General features: G+C 37.9%; 2 protein-coding genes across 6 annotated transcripts in view; both read right to left on the reverse strand.

Moving 5' to 3' along the window:
* The window catches only part of KLHL8 (kelch like family member 8), a 68,089-nt gene extending 57,304 nt beyond the window's left edge, over positions 1-10,785 (reverse strand). For all 4 annotated transcript variants that reach the window (XM_036896017.2, XM_036896016.2, XM_036896014.2 and 1 more), the window contains exon 1: positions 10,623-10,785. The gene's annotated coding sequence lies outside the window, so the exon portion shown is untranslated. The remainder of the gene's footprint in view (positions 1-10,622) is intronic.
* Positions 10,786-14,764: 3,979 nt separating this feature from the next.
* Positions 14,765-17,797, reverse strand: LOC130683938 (dystonin-like). 2 transcript variants are annotated; one of them, XR_008998072.1, is made up of 2 exons: positions 16,901-17,229; positions 14,765-15,066 (listed from the first exon to the last, which is right to left on the reverse strand). XR_008998072.1 is itself a non-coding variant. In XM_057503232.1 (2 exons), the coding sequence occupies exons 1-2, from the start codon at positions 17,776-17,778 to the stop codon at positions 14,881-14,883; spliced, it is 282 nt and encodes a 93-aa protein (XP_057359215.1). In that variant the 5' UTR covers positions 17,779-17,797; the 3' UTR covers positions 14,765-14,880. The 2 variants fall into 2 exon arrangements, 1 of the variants encoding a protein (XP_057359215.1); XM_057503232.1 differs by lacking the exon at positions 16,901-17,229 and adding an exon at positions 17,683-17,797.
* Positions 17,798-18,198: the final 401 nt, after the last annotated feature.

Consider the following 18,198-nt stretch of genomic DNA (forward strand, 5'->3'; position numbering starts at 1 on the left):
ATAAGAGTGTATATCAATGATACCTTAATGAAAAAAAAAATGGATCAAGGACCTAAATCTAAGACCTAAAATTCTTGGAAGAAAACATAAGACAAAGCTTCACAACACTGGATTTGGCAGTGACTTCTTGGATATGACACCAAAGGCATAGGTAACAAATGAAAAAAATGGAGACTTCATGAAAACTTTAACATTTTGTGCATCAAAATACACTATCAACAGAGTAAAAAGGCAGTCCACAGAATGTGAAGAAATATTTGCAAATCATTTATCTGATAAGGAATTAATATTCAGAATATATAGAGAACTCCTAAAACTCAACAACAACAAAACCTAACAACTCAATTCAAAATGGGCAAAGTATTTGAATAGCCATTTCGCCAAAGAAGATATACAAATGGCCAATAAGCATATGAAATGATGCTCAACATCACTAATCATTAGGGGAATCCAAATCAAAACTATAATGAGATACTACCTCAAACTATTATAGCTACTATAAAAAAAAACAACAGGTGTTGGAAGGGATGTGGAGAAATTGGAACACTTGTGCACTGTTGATGGGAATGTAAAATTGTATAGCCACTGTGGAAAACAGTATGGTGGTGCCTTAAGAAATTTAAAATAGAATTAGCATATGATGTGACAGTTACACTTCTGGGTATATACCCCAAAGAACTGAAAACTGGTTCTTAAAGAGATATTTATACACTCATGTTCACAGTAGCACTCTTCACACTAGCTAAAACATGGAAGCAGCCCAAGTATCCATTGACAGACTGAATGGATAAGCAAAATGTGGCATATACTTACAATGGAATATTAACCAGCCTTAAGGAAGGAAATTCTGCAATATGGTACAATATGGATGAACTTGAGAACATTATGCCAAGTGAAAAAAGGCACAAAAAGATAAATACTGTATAACTTATATGAGGTATGAATAGTTAAAATTATAAAGATTTTATAAAGTTATATAAACATAAAGATTATATAAAATTATAAAGTTACAAGGATGGATGGTGATGATGGCTGCATAACAATTTGAATGTATTTAATACCAGTGACCTGTGTGTGCACTTAACAATAGTTAAGATGATAAATTTGATATTATGTGAATTTTACCACAATTAAAAAATCTAATTTGAGAACAATTCAATAGACATTACTTATTAAATTTGGAATGCACTATCTCCAAAAAAGAGATTATAAACTAAAAATTTTGTTTAGAGACTTTATCCAATGATGCAAGCCAAAAATAGGTTATTTTGATTGAATTAGGTTCATCCTAGATTTTGAAGTCAGATTATGATTCCACCATTTACCACTGAATAATCTTGGTAAATGACAATCTACTTAAGCCTCAGTTATCTCTGTCAAACAGAGAGCTTATCTTACAGAAATATTTTAAAGATTAAAGATACTGTAGGCAGACATAGGCACTGTGCATTGTTATAAAAATCTCATTTTATTTTTATTTTCACATAAAGTTTTTTAGTATTTACATACAAAATCAAACTTCATTATCAAAGCATATTTGAAGCACCATCAATAGTTCTATGCTTCAATTCTAATTTAGTGACAGGAACAAAGGATTTTAAGTTAAAATACCTGATTCCACCACACACTGACTGTGATTTTTTTTTTAAGGTGTTACAAAATCTCAGTTTCTTCATCTGTAAATAGGTGTACCTATCTTTTTCGTAAGATGATTCAGAATTAGGATTTACAAGTGCTTATGAAAGTATAAACTATGTCACAAATATCATTACTATTGGAGTAGAAGCTTTGCCTATTATGTAGTTTCAGAAAATGATGAGTACCTTAACTAGATTTTAGCTATATTAATTTCTTTATTGTTAATCTCATCAACTGTTTCCAGCTTTTGACAGGAACCAAAATGACCAGTGTGAGATTATACATTATAGTTATTAATAATATCTTCTTAAAGTTACTAGGGTGGGCACATGATGGTAACTCCCAATGAGTCATGCCTTCACATAATCCTCCTGAGTGTGAGAAGAACCTGTGACTTGCTTTTAACTAATAGAATAAAAGGTAACAAGGTATCACTCTCTTATGTTACATTGTATAGAATTGTGTGAACAGACTAGAGAAATTCTTCTGCAGTCCTTGAAGAAGTAAACTTCCATGGAGAATACTATGTAGCAGGGAGCTACAGACAATCCCTAGGATGTGAATGAGGTTTCCACCTGAAAGTCAGTAAAAAGGTAGGGCCCTCTGTCATACACCTGCAAAGAAATGAATTTCCCCAATCACCTGACTTGAGTTTGGGAGTGGATTTTTTCCATAGTTAAAAGACTCCACATGAGAACACAGTTTGGCTAACCCTAGATTGCAGCCTTGTGAGATCCTGAGCAGAGGACCCAGCTAAACTACACCTAGACTCCTGATACACAAAAACTGTAAGACAATAAATGTGTGTTGTTTTAAGTCACTAAATTTATGGTAATGTGTTATACAGCAATAGAAAATTAATATAGACACCTTCTCTCAGGTCTAAAATTTTATCTGACTGAAGCATTTTTAGGTGTTCTAATAAGCACCAACCACCCTAACATCTCTTTTAAGCTCACGTTCTTTACAAAATCAACCAAGAATAAATGAGACAAATAGAAAACAAACAGCCCGGGCAGGGGTTGAACATCTTTTCTGTAAAGGGTTAAGTAGCAAATATTTTAGGCTTTTAGGCCACAAGGTCCCTATCACACCTACTTAACTTTGCCATTGCAGCTCAAAAGCAATCATAGACAACAGTAAATGAATGCGTACAGCTGTATTCCAAAGAAACTTAATTTATAAAAACACCTGATGGGTATGATTTGGCCCCTAGGCCATAGTTTACCAAAATCTGAGAAGGATGGTTGATTTAAACCCAACTATATCAATGACCATGTTAAAAATAAATTATCTAAACATCCCCAACTAAAAGGCAGAGACTCTGGAATACTACTCAGCAATAAAAAAGAATGAGCCTTGAAACATGTAACATGATGAAAAAAGACAATCTCAAAAGATTACATACTATATGATTCCATTTATATAACATCCTTGAAATGGCAAAATTATAGAGATGGAGAACAGATCAGTGGTTGCCAGGGAGTGAGTAAGGATGAGAGAAGAGGAGTGGCTGGGGCTGTAAGTGGGTATCATTAAAGATATTTGCGATGGAACCACATTGTATCTTGATTGTAGTCATGGTCATAGGAATCTACACATGTGATAACATTTAGATCTACAAGAGAGTACATGTAAAACAGGAGAAATCTGAACAAATAGAATGTATCAATGTCAATTTCTGGTTGTGATTCTGCACTAAAGTATGCAAGGTATTGCCATTGAGGGGAAACTGGATGAAGAGTATACAAGGTTAATTATTTCTTACAAGTGCAAGTGACTATACAATGATTTCAAATAAAAGCTTTAAAAAAAAAAGACAACCTATCACACTGGATAAGAAGAGTTTGCCCCAACTACTAAGTTGCCAAGAAAAAATCCATTTTAAGTATAAAGATACAAAAAGATTAAAATAAAAGGATAGAAACAGATATACTATTCTAACAGCAATCAAAAGAAAACAAGTGGCTATATTATCAAACAACACAGACTTCAGAGCACAGCCAAGTTACTACTAGTGATAAAAAGACACAAGCATCTAATATGAAGAAATTTAGGAACACCTTTACTAATCTCTGTAGTATTTTCCTTTTTAAAAATGTATGCACAAGAGTAATCTTTAAAAAGGTTATATAAAATAGCCCACCAAAAAAAGATGAATAAGACATGACATAATGCCTGTCGTTAACAGGCTTGAATCATCTATCTAGATGGGAAATAAACATAATAATGTGGTAAAGGCAACAGTAGAAATACACTGGATTTTAAGGGAGTACCCCAACTAGCCTGGGTGATCAAGAACACTCCCCATTGAATATGACAGCTCACATGTCTTCAAAGTTCCCATTTCACACCAGCCAACTAGAACCAAGTTTCATACGTTCCACTTCCTAAATTTCTCTCATACTGTTGGCCTTGCTTCTCCAGCCACACCACTTTAGTCACAGGCCCCATTACACCTATTATTACAGCCTCCTAATAGACCCTTCTATCATCAACATACCCTTCTTACTGCTGTCAGTTATCACTCTCAAATTCAAATATGATCACATCACCTGAATGCTTAAAAGACTCTGTGGATAATGTAACGGTATGTAGAAAAAAACAAGGTAAAACTGTATGGTCTTTATTTTGTAAATATAAATATGTTATAGGTTTCCATCTGCAAGCCAGGTCCCAACTGCAATTGCTGTTCTGGAATCAATTAATGAAATACTTCCCAAAACTCTATTTATAATAGAGATGTTTCTTCAGGAAAATAAGGAAAGTGGGCCACAGAACCTTAAGGCAAGGGGCATACAAAGTATATTCCCAAAGCTCTTCAATTCTAAGAAGAAAAGAGAAATGACTAAGTGCTTATAGTTATTACAGCTAGCTTGTCTGTTTTAATTTGGCTAAATATTTTAATGTTGTAAACATTTTAAATGCTTGAAAGTCCTTTATATAACAATTATATGGTACATTTGATTTTATAGGACTAAAAAGAGGTAGCATGGTATAGCAGAAACAACAGTGAGTTAGGTGTCAGAATTGGATTTTAACTAGCCATATTATTGGGAAGTTACCTAATCTCTCTAAGTCTCAGTTTCTTCACTTACAAAGAAATCAGGATTGACCTAGGTCAGGGGTCAGCAATCTTTTTCAGTAAACAGCCAAATAGTAAACATTTCAGGCTTTGTGGGCCCTACAGTCTCTGTCACGACTACTGAACTATGCCATTGTAGGAGAAAGCAGCCACAGACAATAAAAGAACGAGTGTGGCTGTGTTCCAATAAAACTTTATTTACAAAACCGGTTTTATTTACAAAACCGGCAGCAAGCTGGCTTTGTTCAAAAGTTTTAAGTAATCCCTGTTTAATTCTAGTTCTAAACTTTTTTCCTGCTTAAAATTACTTAAGCTGTTGCTTTTTAGAGAAATCTGTTAGCCATTCCTAACACAAGGCCCACAAACTAGTCGTTAATAGCAAACTTCAGAGGCAGTTTTCAGAGTCCCTATTAACTATAGCCTTAGGCTAGTCATTTAAAGTCACTCAGAGCCTCAGCTTTCTTGTAAGGTTGTTAAGGTTAAATGAAGCAATACATGTAAATCATTTAGCCCTGTAAGTACATGGTAGGCATTCAATAAATGGACATAATTACTTTTATAAAATGAGACTCTGAGTCCTTGGTCAGGAATACAATCCTCCAATCAACATTTTTTTCAGCAAAGAAATAAATTATGCTTTATAGTGATTTACATTTGGATGCATTTTTCACTACAGCAAAAGACTGGCTTTATTACCCTAAGTCTTCCTGTTGTTTTGTTCTGTTTCAAAGACAACAGTCAGCAGCTGAGTGCTTACTACCTATTTACTAGCTGTATGACCTTGTTACATAACCCTTCATTAGCCTCAGTTTCTTCACTTGTAAAAATGAGGACCGTAACAGTGCCAACTTTATAGGATTGTTAAAAGGATTAAATAAGTTAATTGGCATATAAATTATTTTATAATATACAAAATTATATACACAAAATAAGTAATTGCTATTATTTGAGTTTGATACTTCACATTTACTTACTCCAATCCTTAGGACAACCCAAAGAAGTATTATTCCTATATTTACAGTTGTGGATAAGGAGGCTCAGAAAAACTAGGAAACTTACCCAAGGTCACACAGCTACAAAGTGGCAATCCCCAGAATTCAATACACTTGCCTGACTACAAAAGCAAAACTTACCAGTAGGCCAAAGACAGCATTAACTCTCTTTCATGGTATAAATATATGACTTTATGAGAATTAAAGTAGATGTTTTTGAATTTTTTTAAATTCAAGAGTAAGAGAATTCACATAGAATCACTGATTTTCTTAAAAAGATAATATTCCCATAAGTAAAATTTTGCTGAAAATATTCCACTTTTTAAAATCTAATTTAACTCAAACTTTCATTATTAAAGCAATAAGCAATCCTCTGTATTAAAATAAAGATGCGACATAGTGACTTATCTTTTATACATAAAGCACTATGCAAAGACTGCCATTCATCTAATTGGTCTTTGAGATCTATATAGAACTCTCAGACTATTTTTATAAGGAGCATATTTAGAAAACCAAACAGTTCTGTTATTTTATTCTATAATCCCCAATGTTGCTTTAGAACTTGAACTCTGTAAAACATGCAGATTCCAAGCTAAAATACCGACCAGTATCAAATGGAAAAAGAAAAAAAGATCTCAAGTTAAAAGACAGAACATTACTCTGATGGACATGCTCATTCATAAGTCTGTACAGCATCATTTGATCCATTTCATACCCTTCAGGCCTTGTGAATGCTACTGATAACTGACCCAGAAACAGAAGTTGGCTTGACACTGTATGGCCTTATATCCCAGCAACCTATCACTAACAAGAAAAATAGAACAGTGATATAGCTTACGTCCAAACTCTTTTATAAAAAAAAAAAGAACTCAATCCTAGAACTCTAACCTATGAAATTCCCAAAATATAAATAAGATTAATTTTAAATGTTACAAATTAAAACTAAATCATAACCCAATCTACATGAGCAGATTGTAAATTTTTTGAAAAATACACATCCATATTCTTTACAAACTAGCAATATTGAAAGTCAAAAAAATCAGCAATCTACATAAAGAATATAACTTTACACTCTATGCTGTTCAAGAAGAAATTATACAACAAATATACCATGTATATATCATCATCTAGTTTAGAAGATGAGACACTTAGTTTTTAGCATTTGGTGCTTTGTTGAGAAAAGAAAAACATCAAAATTTTAGCATAAACAAATTACCTTCTAGAATTTCAAAATAATGTTCTGACATGCTGTGCCATGTATTTACCATGTAATCTACTACCCAACAAGGCTGGTAGGGAGGGGAGAAGTGGACAGCACCTGCCAAACAACTGTGAGTCAATCAGTGTTGTCATCTCCAGGTATGAGAAGTGCACTACTATTTTTATGAACCACATCATAAATACCAACCTCTAGCTCTGGAAGAAAAAACTGGCACTCATTGTGTTTCAAAAATTCCCCATTCAGTTCCTTTCCCCCAAAGAAAGAATTGTTTAAATAATCTGTAAAGCTTCTAGTAAATAAACCTGCCTAGGTAACTGAAGTGAATGGTTCTTAGAACCTTTGGCAGAAGGATGGTCATGAACCACTTTTGAGTATCTGTTGAAAGCTGTGGATCTTCTTCCCAGAAAGTAGAGATAATTGTAGGGGCCGGCCTACGGCCGAGGCTGAGTCCCACTATGGCTGAACACCGCCCTTCCACTGTAGCTGACCAACGCCCTAAGATGGCGCCCGCTTCCTGGGCGCCACCCTTCCTGGTTTGGTGGCATTAGCATAAGGAAGTTGCTCCTATAGGCTTGCCCCATGCTTCCGCGCTCGTGCTCAACTCATGCAGAAGGCATGCTACCAATCAGCTTAAAGGTCACGCATGATCTTGATCACCATAGGCCAGCTTCCTTTATATAAGGCATAAGCAGGAAAGAGAAGCTCTCTCTTTCCCCTCTCACTCGCTCCCTCCGGCTGTTGCTTCTTCTCACTCACCTCCTGACCTTCCGAGCAACAATAAAGAACTGAAGTTAATAAGGTCTGTGTACGTATCGCTGTCGTCACCGCCACAAGGAGCGAACGCCATAGATAATAAGAGTTCACAGACTCTTAGAAGACCATTTATGGGCATGCCCATAGATCCAGGTTGAGAAACTGAGAGATGAAGCAGAAATCTTCCCAAGGTCGCTTTAACTCTCCTTCATAATTTTACCTCTGATTCGAAGAACCAACTAAATTATTCATAACAAAACAAACTCTCATGTAGAGCCACTTCTTGAAAAAAAAGTTTGACAGTGTTTACATAAGCAGTATTCACCAGAAAATAAATTATACTGGCAGCATTTTAAAATATAGCATGTAACTAGTGAATCAATGAATATAGTGCACTATAGTTTATACAATGATTTCACATATAACAGTATTACTCCCCTTTTACAGCTAAGGAAACAGAAGTTCAGAAAATAACTTGCCATCGGATACTAATCCAGACTTGTCTAGTTCCAGAACTGAGTTTAGAATATGAGTATATTGTGATGCTTCCACAAAAGCTTCTTAGAAAAAAGATTTAAAAAAAAAAAAAAAAGCCTAATTGGCCACATTTTATTGTAGATACAGCTTGACATGAGTGAAGAGAAATATACCTAAAATGTTCGATTTCCTCTTGCTTCTTTCCTTAACATAAAACATGCTTTTCAGAAAAGTGAAGAAATGGTTAAAGTAATGAATTTTAGGACTGAAAAACATTGTTATTCCATGAAGCATTTCTCCTCCCTCATCTCTTTAATTTTAATAAACAAAAATTGATGACTTTGTTGAAAATTCAAATATAAGAAAAAGTAGTTTAAATATCAACTTTTTAAAACACAAAAACTATTTGAAATTACTTTTTAGGATGCTCAAAATACCCCCTTTTTAAAACTACAATACCCATTTCCATTCCTTTCAACTCTTAAAAGTATTTGTTTTTTTAAAAAAGGATCACTTGTCTAAACCCACAGAATGTACACCACCAAGAGTGAACCGTAAGGTGAACTATGTACTTCGAGTAATAATAAGTCCCACTGTACATTCACCCAGTGTTAACAACTGTACCATTCAGGTGCAGGGATTCTGAGTATGGGAGGCTGTGCATATGTGAGTCAGGGAAGGGGGCTTGGAGGAAGCCCCTAGTTGATAAATCTCTGTACCTTCCACTCAATTTTTCTATGAACCTAAAACTGCCCTAAATATAAACTCTATTTTGGGAAAGTGGGGAGGAGGGGAGGGCAAAATTTACTTCCCTTTGTTAACAAATGAGGAAATAATTGTTTTTTTAAAAATTATCCTGTGAATTGGATTTCCTGCCAGGATACAGAACATGCAAATATTACAGAATATACTGTATTATCTTAAAAAATAATAATCTAATCAAAGGTTAAAATAATTAGCAGCTTTAAATGTTAATATGATGAAACTAAGGGCATATAGTTGACTACAGTTATCTTGAGATTTCTTTTTATATTTATGTTCATATTGTTTGGTATTTTCAAGGAAATACATACAGTGACTAAGTTTGAAGTGCGTCATGGGTTGACTGACAAACTAAACGGGGAGCCAATAGGAAGGAGGAGGAAAAGCGGGAGCCAATGAAAAAGGTTAGCGCCAAGCAGAGGTCTTCTGTTTACCAAGCCTACCCTCTGACGGGGCCAGGAAGCGAGGGAGATGGAGGAAGAGCAATTCCTCACTGGGCGAGAAAAATGAACTCTAAGAGTCGAGCAATTACCAACTTACACAGAAAAACAACACCAAGAGAGAAAACGCGCAACCAGCAGATAAAATGCTTGTGTCAACGCAGGTTCTTTCAAAAAACTTTTCCCAAAATATCTTCCCAAAATAGTTACATTAGCATTAGATAAAAGGCCAAGAATATTTACGTTATTAAAACAGATTAAAGGATTACTGAGAGAAGTTCAATTTCTAACAAGTCACCTGATTAAACACTGCCAGTGGGAAAATATACAAAAAGCTTTTCAAACTCAGGCGTCCAAACGTTAGGACTGTGCAAATCAGTAGAGGAGGCACCCCTGGCTAGATAGAAAACACCAGCTACGCAGGCAAATCACCCTCCCTTAAGAAGCAAGTCAGCCTTGCGCTAAACTTAAGAGGAGGGGAGGAGCTGGCATCCGCGGCAATACAACAACTCCATTGAGCGGCTACGTGTTTAGGAAAGGGCTGCGGTTTCTAATGTCACACCAAGAGGCAACCTCCCATACGGTCTCCACTGCGCGGAAGTACACCCGGTGTGAGCAGTAAGGCCCCGGTACCAGCCAGTGGGCCCGGCAGCGATTCCCTCGGGGGGCAAGCCCTGACAGACAGCGAGCCCCTTAGGTGCGTAAGGCTCAGGGGGGCCGCTAAAGCCCAGCACGTAAAGTTCCAGACAAGCAACAAGCCCCTGCGTGAGCAAGTACGGGACGCGACTGACCCTCGGCGGGCTGCGAGTCCCGGGTCGGGGGCATCCCACCTGCCGCGCCCCGACAGGCCGCGGTTCGGGGTGGGGGCTGTCTACCGCCCTCCCGGGCCCAGAACCGAGCCGGCTAATTCTCTGGACCCAGCAAAGCACCTGCCTGTCCCTCTCTGCTTCGAAAGACCGCGAAGAGAGAGCCCAGGGGCAGCCGGCCAGGCTGACAGTCGGATGCTGGGGTTCCCCTCGGGGAACGCGAACCCGTTCCTCCGCCAACGGGGGCGAAAGACACGGTGCAGGGCTTAATGGGCCCCCAAACCCTCTCAGCTGTGGAGTTTTGGCTACTGCTCGAGGGGCCGGAGTTACCCGGCGCCAGAGGAGCCCAGGCGGCTTTCGGACGTGGAGCTGGGCTGGGGGAGCTCGGCGTGAGCGCACAGCACCGCACAAAGGGAATGGGGGGAGGGGAAATGGGCATCCGGTTACCTCGGTCCTCGGCTCGGCCCTCCGCTCGGCCCCTCCCGGCTTGGCTGCAACGGCGCAACCAGGCTCCCGCAGCCGCGAGCAGCGCCGCATGAATCCTGCGCGGCCCCGCCGGGCGCCTTCTGGCCCCAGTCCCCGAGAGCCGCGGCCTCGGGCAGCCGCGGAGAGCGCGCAGGATCTGCGCACAGCACTCTGGGAGGTGTGGTTTACGGTTCCCGCCCGCACGTGCTCGCCCGCCAGGCTAGGTCCTAGCGGCCGTGCTCAGAACAGTTTTAGGTAGGTCGCCGCACACGTACCTCCGAAATGATCAATTTCTTCACTTCTGTGGCTGTACAAAATTTAGTTTACTTTTATATCCACCGAATCCCTTACCGCGCGTTTAGTGTTCTTAGGGTTTGTATGTCTTTTTAAGACAGATGGTGGGGTGTTTTTATTCCTATGTCGCTTTCTTACAAGCTCTACAAAGGGTATACAAAACAACTTGTGTTTATTACTACCTACCCACAGCTTATAGACCTAAGGAAGCAGTTACTTGACCTAAGCGGTCACTACTAAAAACCATTGCCAAGTATAAAAGATGTTGAAATAAAACAATTTTTCAATAAAGACTGGAATATAGGGGAGTGGAGATTAAGAGAGAGCCAAGAAAAAATTTTGAAGGATAGTCCCCTAAATGTGTCTTCTGTTAGAGCAACCTTAAGTTTTCACAAATTCAACCCGATACATGTATGAATTTTAATACATAATTTGTAGATTTTGTTAGATAGCTTTTCTACATTAGCATATTATATAAGAACTCCAAAATGACTATTTGAATTTGAAACTTCATTTCTAGACAAAAAATGTCCTTTCTTTACATAGCAGACATACAAATAAAGAATTCTTAATATTTCAGAATATTTCTCTTCAGAGCATTATATTTTGCAAATTTAATGCCAATACCCTTAGAAAAAGGGAGCAAAACCAGTTTTAAAGTGTGCATCAAAAAAGAATTGTAAAATTTGTCTGGAAATATGATGTAATATAACACATATCTAATAAGACCATGTTCTATAGAGTTGTTTTGTAATCTGGACTTTTCTTTTTAATTAGGTGTGCAAAGTCTCCTAAAAAATCCTAATAGAGCAAAATTGCCTTTTTTTCCCCAGCTAATTGACATATACAAAACTATAGACTACTTGTAGTTACTAACTACATGAAAGAAATATACACTAAATTTCCATATTACTATCATTTATTCAATATTGAGCACCTATTATATGCTACACACTCAACTAGGAACTGGGAAATACAAGTGAACAAATAGTCCCTGTTCTCCTGGAGACTGAAGATCTAGCGCAAGAGATAGAGAACTAAACAAATAATGAGAAATAAAAAAAAATATGCATAGGGTGGTAAAGGGAGTGGGCAGCATATAAGGGCACAAATCTACAGGATTTTTATTGGGAAAGAAGAATCAAGCAAAAATTCAGAAACTTAAAATTCTCAAACCAAATGACATTACACTAGGGAAAAAACTCCTTCCCTAAAAAAATAATAGACCCACAATGCTCTCAAATAATTATTGTAATACATATATATATGTGTAATACATATATATATATGTATTATATATACATATATATATGTATTATATATACATATAATTATTTTAATATATACATATATATCACAAAACAAGATATACCCTGATGGGGTTCAGGACATGCTATCCAAAAGTATGGCACCTTGGCATATTGAATATCTTAAGCTGAAGGAATTTCAGAACACAGAAGCAGGAAGGTTACTCTACACCCATCCCAACTCTCCCGTCCTCCCCAAAACAGGTTATAAAAGTCCCATGTAAAAGGTTCCCTCTGTACCAGAAGGAAAGAACACATTCTTATCACCAGAAATGGATTTTAGCGCCGTAGGTAAAATTGGAATATTTCCAGAATCTCTCCCCTGGCTTTAGTGCATCTCCATATCAACAGGCATTTCCAAGGGGTGGAGAAAAGTAGTTCATCACCATATCAATGGGTAATTACCTGGCTTACCTTGACTGGAGTGGTTGGGGAGAATCTTCACTTGCTTCTGACCCAGCAGGAAAGAGAGTGAGACACCGGATGGCTATTTGTAAGCAATGAACAGGTTTTAAGCTTTATTTCTCCCTTTAACTGATTTCAGTTTCAGCTAGGTATTTTGCCCCGGGATTGCCCCTCCCTGGATTTACATCTGGCGGTAGTCAGTAGGACCTCTGAACCCAGAATCTGTCTACATGGGTATGTATGTCTGTCTACATGGTTGAGACCTTTGGGCAGGCTGCCCCTATAGGTGGTGGGGAGATGGCTGGAACCTCCACCACGGATAGTTGGGAAGCCCCAGTGGATGCCGGGGCAGAGGGTGCAGATAGGGGGCTAAGCCCCCCTAATGGGGAATTGGTCTAGGGTAAAGCAACTCCTAGAGGGGTGGGGCCTTTCCCAGAACTGGGGAAGGGTGGAGACACTAGAAAATCTGCAGAATTAGCCCTCCATGAGATAGAAGACTGCCTGCAGGGCATCTGTGAATTGTCCAGAGAATAACAGGGTTTCTTCCAACTTGTTTTGTCTGAAGAAAAAGGTAGATAAATCAATCTGGGCAACAAAAGCCACACTGTAAAGGGGGAATTACGATTAGCATGTATAGTGTGGGGGGGGGGGCACGGGGAGGGTTGTGCTACACAGAGAAGACAAGTAGTGATTTTACAGCATCTTACTATGTTGATGGACAGTGACTGTGAACGGGGATGTGGGGGGGACTTGGTGAAGGGGGGAGCCTAGTAAACATAATGTCCTTCATGTAATTGTAGATTAATGATACCAAAAAAAAAAAAAAAGCCACACTGTATATCCGAACATGTAAAACTCATTCGTGAAGGCTGAGCAGGACTCGAGAAAAAACAACATCTTGGTATTCATGGCTGTTTCTTTGCTTTCCTTAGAAAATAACAAAACTCTGTCTCTCTGTCTCTCTCTCTCTCTCTCCTCTCATTCTTCCTCTCACTCGCTCCCTCCGGCTGTTGCTTCTTCTCACTCACCTTCTCCCGACCTTCCGAGCAACAATAAAGAACTGAAGTGAAAAAAAAAAAAAAGAAAATAACAAAACTTCTTTTCAAACTTTCTCTCTTATTCTTTAAATACACGGCACCTGTCCCAGGAAAATTCCCCCATCACCCCTCTGGAAATCACTGACCCTTCAGTTTCTTCAGAAAAATTGGACTTTTTAATTAAAACTTATTTTCAAATTTGTGTATTAAACTATCACACATTTCCGGGGTATACAGTTCTATGAACTGCAGCACATGGACAGGTTCACATAGCCATCATCAAAACCAAGACAGGACAGTTGTATCATTTCCCAAACCTCCCTCCTGCTGTTTGTTTATAGGCACAGCCAGCCCCCATCTCTAAGCTCTGGCATTCAGGCATCTGTTTGCCATCACCAGTTTTATCTTTTCAAGAATGTAATGTAAATGAAAAATATTTATATGATATTGTTAAAAAGAATATAATCTTCTGAGAGTGTAAATTTTAAAGATTCTTAAAAACTAACAACTAAAACTCATTATGAAGTTCCCTACAACTGAATATAATATTCTATTTAATCTTAATATGACAAAAGTAATTAGACTAGGGATCAATGAGAAATGTGAAAACATTTCTAAGATACCTGAACTCTTCTACTACTATACTACTTTCTTCAATACTTAACAATTTGGCAGTAAGTTTAAGGCCTTCACAGATGAAGTGTAATGAGAAAGGAGATTGGAAAAGGGGGGATAGAATGTGGAAGGGAACACTGGGGTCAGAGCAGTAGGACCTCACATGCCACATTAAGCAGTCTGTGTTTTAGTTCACACCCAGTATTAAGTGCTTAAAGGGTAATGAAGGAGGGGAATAACAAGATCCTATTTACAACTTTAAAAGACCACCCTAGTAGTTAATGTGGAAAGTGGATTAAGGAGGACAAAGCGGACCTGAGGAGACCAGTCAGAAGGCAGTTGCTCTAGTCACCTATGAGAAGACTGAGGCTTGGAGAAGAATATCAGTTCTGGGTGAACTGAGAAGTCAAAAATAAATAATAATGAACAGCAAAGCCTTCTCAGTGCAGGAACTGTGTAAGTGAGTTTATTACAGATGAGCAGAAGGTCCCAGGCAAAGGAGATATTTAATGTTCCAAAAATGTTCCCACCAAGCACCACTATTGTGTGTTTGGAAGAGGTCTACAAAGTACCCAAATTGTCTTAAGGAACATTCTGCCTTTCCACAGATTTTCCACAGATTATAGTCCATTTCTCTCTGAGTTCACTCAGCATGTCATCCAGTTTCAGGTTGTCATCAGTCAGGGAGGTTTTCTCCTTCAGAGAACATCCAGTTCTGTTGGTGGTGTCATAGACAGACTGCTTGGCTCCCAGTGATTTCTGAAACTCCTACACATTTAACAAGAAAACAATGTGTGTTTCTACTTGGGACTAATAAATTAACAGGTAAGAGACATTAAAAGAGTCATTCCGTAATAAATGGAGTCTAAACCTTACTGGAAGACATCAGCAAATAATCAAGTCAGAGTATACTGCTATACTCTAGAACACACCAGGGGAGAAAAGAAACTTCAGATTTGCAAATCGAAGGATTTATTTTCCTCAGAAGCCAGGTGTCTCTAAGAGCACCTACTTTTGTCAGAAAATATTTCCAAGTAAAACAAATCTCGAATTTTTTGTGGTTATAAACCAGAAACAGCATACTAGTTCTGATAAAATGTAATTGCTAATAAACTATGGAACAACCCAAGGGTTTGGAGAGGAAAATTAGTTAATACTCTGTGAGTAACTATAGGTCCAGTGTGGACAGAGAGTGACTCAATAGTGCATACATTTACTACAGGGCTTTTTTTGGCCAAACAGATTTATTTTCACACGTTTTGGATATTCACAACAATGTTACATGTAATTTTATCTGTGAGCCAGGAGGAGGGACACATAAGAACCGTATCTGTGGATTCCTGTGTTTGGACCTATTGCTCTTTCTATTCACACTACTTGGGGAGCTGATATCCCTCCTCCCTAAGGCTTTAATGCCCAACCAGAGTCTCAAAAAGATCCACAGATTATTTTTCCAGGACTGAACAACTACATTGTTAACATGGCATCTACACTTTGCTGCTTCTTAACATTGTTAACCATGTTTGTGTTTGTATGTACGTGCATGGGGGGTGAATTATCTTCCTTCTACCTAACTCAGTTACAGGTTTTTCTTGAGCAGAGAGCTATTATCTCTGTAAGCCTCTCATTACCATCTTGTATATTGGGTTTGTTCGTAAGTACATAATAGAAAGAATGAGACAACCACTACTGAATATTTAATCTCAGGGATGAGAAGAAGGAAAGGTCAACCTTAAGGGCAGTTTTTGAGCTCATGAAATATCATGGAAACATTAATACAATGATTCTCAACTCTGATAGCATCCTAGAGTCATCCCAGATAGTGAAATGTTATGCAAATGATAACTTTCCATAATAACCTTGGTTATACTTACCTAATTAAGTTTTTATTGCCTTTAAAATCTAGACATTTTATGACTAAAATACTTATTTTATCTTGTAATAGGTGGCAGCTACATCTGGGAATTCTTAGCAATAAATACCATTCTAATATCACACTATTTTTGCAGTTTATCTTCTATAATTTTTATTTTTTCATGTTATTTTAAAGAGAATGTTAGTATTAGAATCATGGTATTGACAGATTTTCTTCACACAAAAGACACCTAATAACTGTAATAGCTGAATACAGGATAGATTAAAACTTTTTAAGATCAGAAAATACCCAAATGATGACTAGAAAAGACTTCTTTTAAAATTGGCTGTATGTGTCTTGCACATTTCAGAGAAATGGTTGACTTGAGTAACAGGTCACACTAGGTGGGGCTCTTCACATATTCTTATTTCTAGGATTCTCCAACTTAAATATGCAATATACATTCATAAGACTACATGACACCACCTCTTCAAGTTCAAGTTCAAATCTGCCATTCGATTTTCAGAAAGAGGCTCTCAGCTCTCCATCAGAGGGAAAGGAAGGTGCTGCTCGCTATCATTGTGCTGCCAATATTGTGTGTGACAGCTCCCGGGCAGAGGGTACCAGCACAACAAGCCATTCGTAAGCCCCCACCTAGCCAAAGAATGGACCCTCAATGCTTCCTTCCATCCTTCTAGGATCATGATCCCTTGAGGTCAATTAGAACCAAAGATGGGAGCAACCAACCTGCATGAAGGTGACGGCCAGAATTTCCCAATGATGATGAACCTTACATTGCCCCAAGATTTTCCAGCTTTTTAAATATTACGTTTCAAGCGATGACTTACATGCAAAAGCCTAAAACTGTAAAAGCATTTGCAGGAGCCACTCTCCTTTTACCCACTTCCTCACCCTGAGGGTGATACACAAACAAATTCAAAAGAGTTGAGGAAGACAGGAGGAATGCCCTTTGCATGCCATGTAACAGAAAATATAAAATACAACATTTCCACATCTTCTAGTCTGCACAAGGGAGCTACTGACCATGTGTCTTTGAGAGTAAGAGTGGAATTTCATATACCTGCATATACATATACACAACAAAATACCAATCTTCCCCTCTGCATTGTTTAAAAGAATCTACATGGCAAAATATATATTAAATTTTACTATAGAATTATTTTCTACATGGCATGTGGTCTATGAAAGAAATTACCAGACAAGATAGTGGTGAAAACTTGGAATGCCCTACAAATCCTTTATATGATTTATATTGTGGAAGGTTCCAGTTTTACTGCTGAATGTTTTCTCTTACCAGTTGTTCACCCTGGAATCATAATGGAACAGCCAGAGTAAAGATACTACTGCTACTTAGCTAGTGTGAAGGGCAACTGGTTTACATGTAATGTAGGTACACACTGGACAGCCTTTTTTCTCCAGGGCTGAATACATACACAGTTATGTGACAGTTTAAAAGTAATCTTGAGATATATGATGACACAATAGGCTTTTCTTAAGTGTAGACCCACCTTGTGCTGTGCAAGTTGTGTTTTTATTTTGTCTGGATCATTGGCGATCTCCAGTTCAGAATCCAAAGAGTTTTCTGACTCTTCCAGCCACTCCATAAGTTTACTCCAAGCTTAGTGGAACTGTAAAAGAGATTCATGTCTCTGTGAAGGAAACTTTCTGGTATACTTACCATATTGAAAATCGAGTCCATTTTTCAAATAGAAAATTAATATTTGTGGAAATGTTAAGTTATTAAGTCAAAACTTCCCCTGAAGAAGAAAATAATAATAGTTTCATCAGCAGATTGTGCAATGTCTAGTTAATGCTTGGCTTTTGTGGCCATGCCCCAGGGTCACTTCACTGTAATGTATTCAAACACATAAACTTAACAGAAATAGGAATGAGCCCAGAAACAGTTAGGGAGCACTAGGGAGAACTTGCCCTCCTTTCCTTTTGCTTAATAATTAATGTAAACTCTCAGAGAATTTTATTTGTCCAGAGATGTCTCTTGAGCTTACTCCTAATGTGTTTAATTC

The sequence above is a fragment of the Manis pentadactyla genome, chromosome 5, assembly GCF_030020395.1.
Source record: "Manis pentadactyla isolate mManPen7 chromosome 5, mManPen7.hap1, whole genome shotgun sequence".
Lineage (NCBI taxonomy): Eukaryota > Metazoa > Chordata > Mammalia > Pholidota > Manidae > Manis > Manis pentadactyla.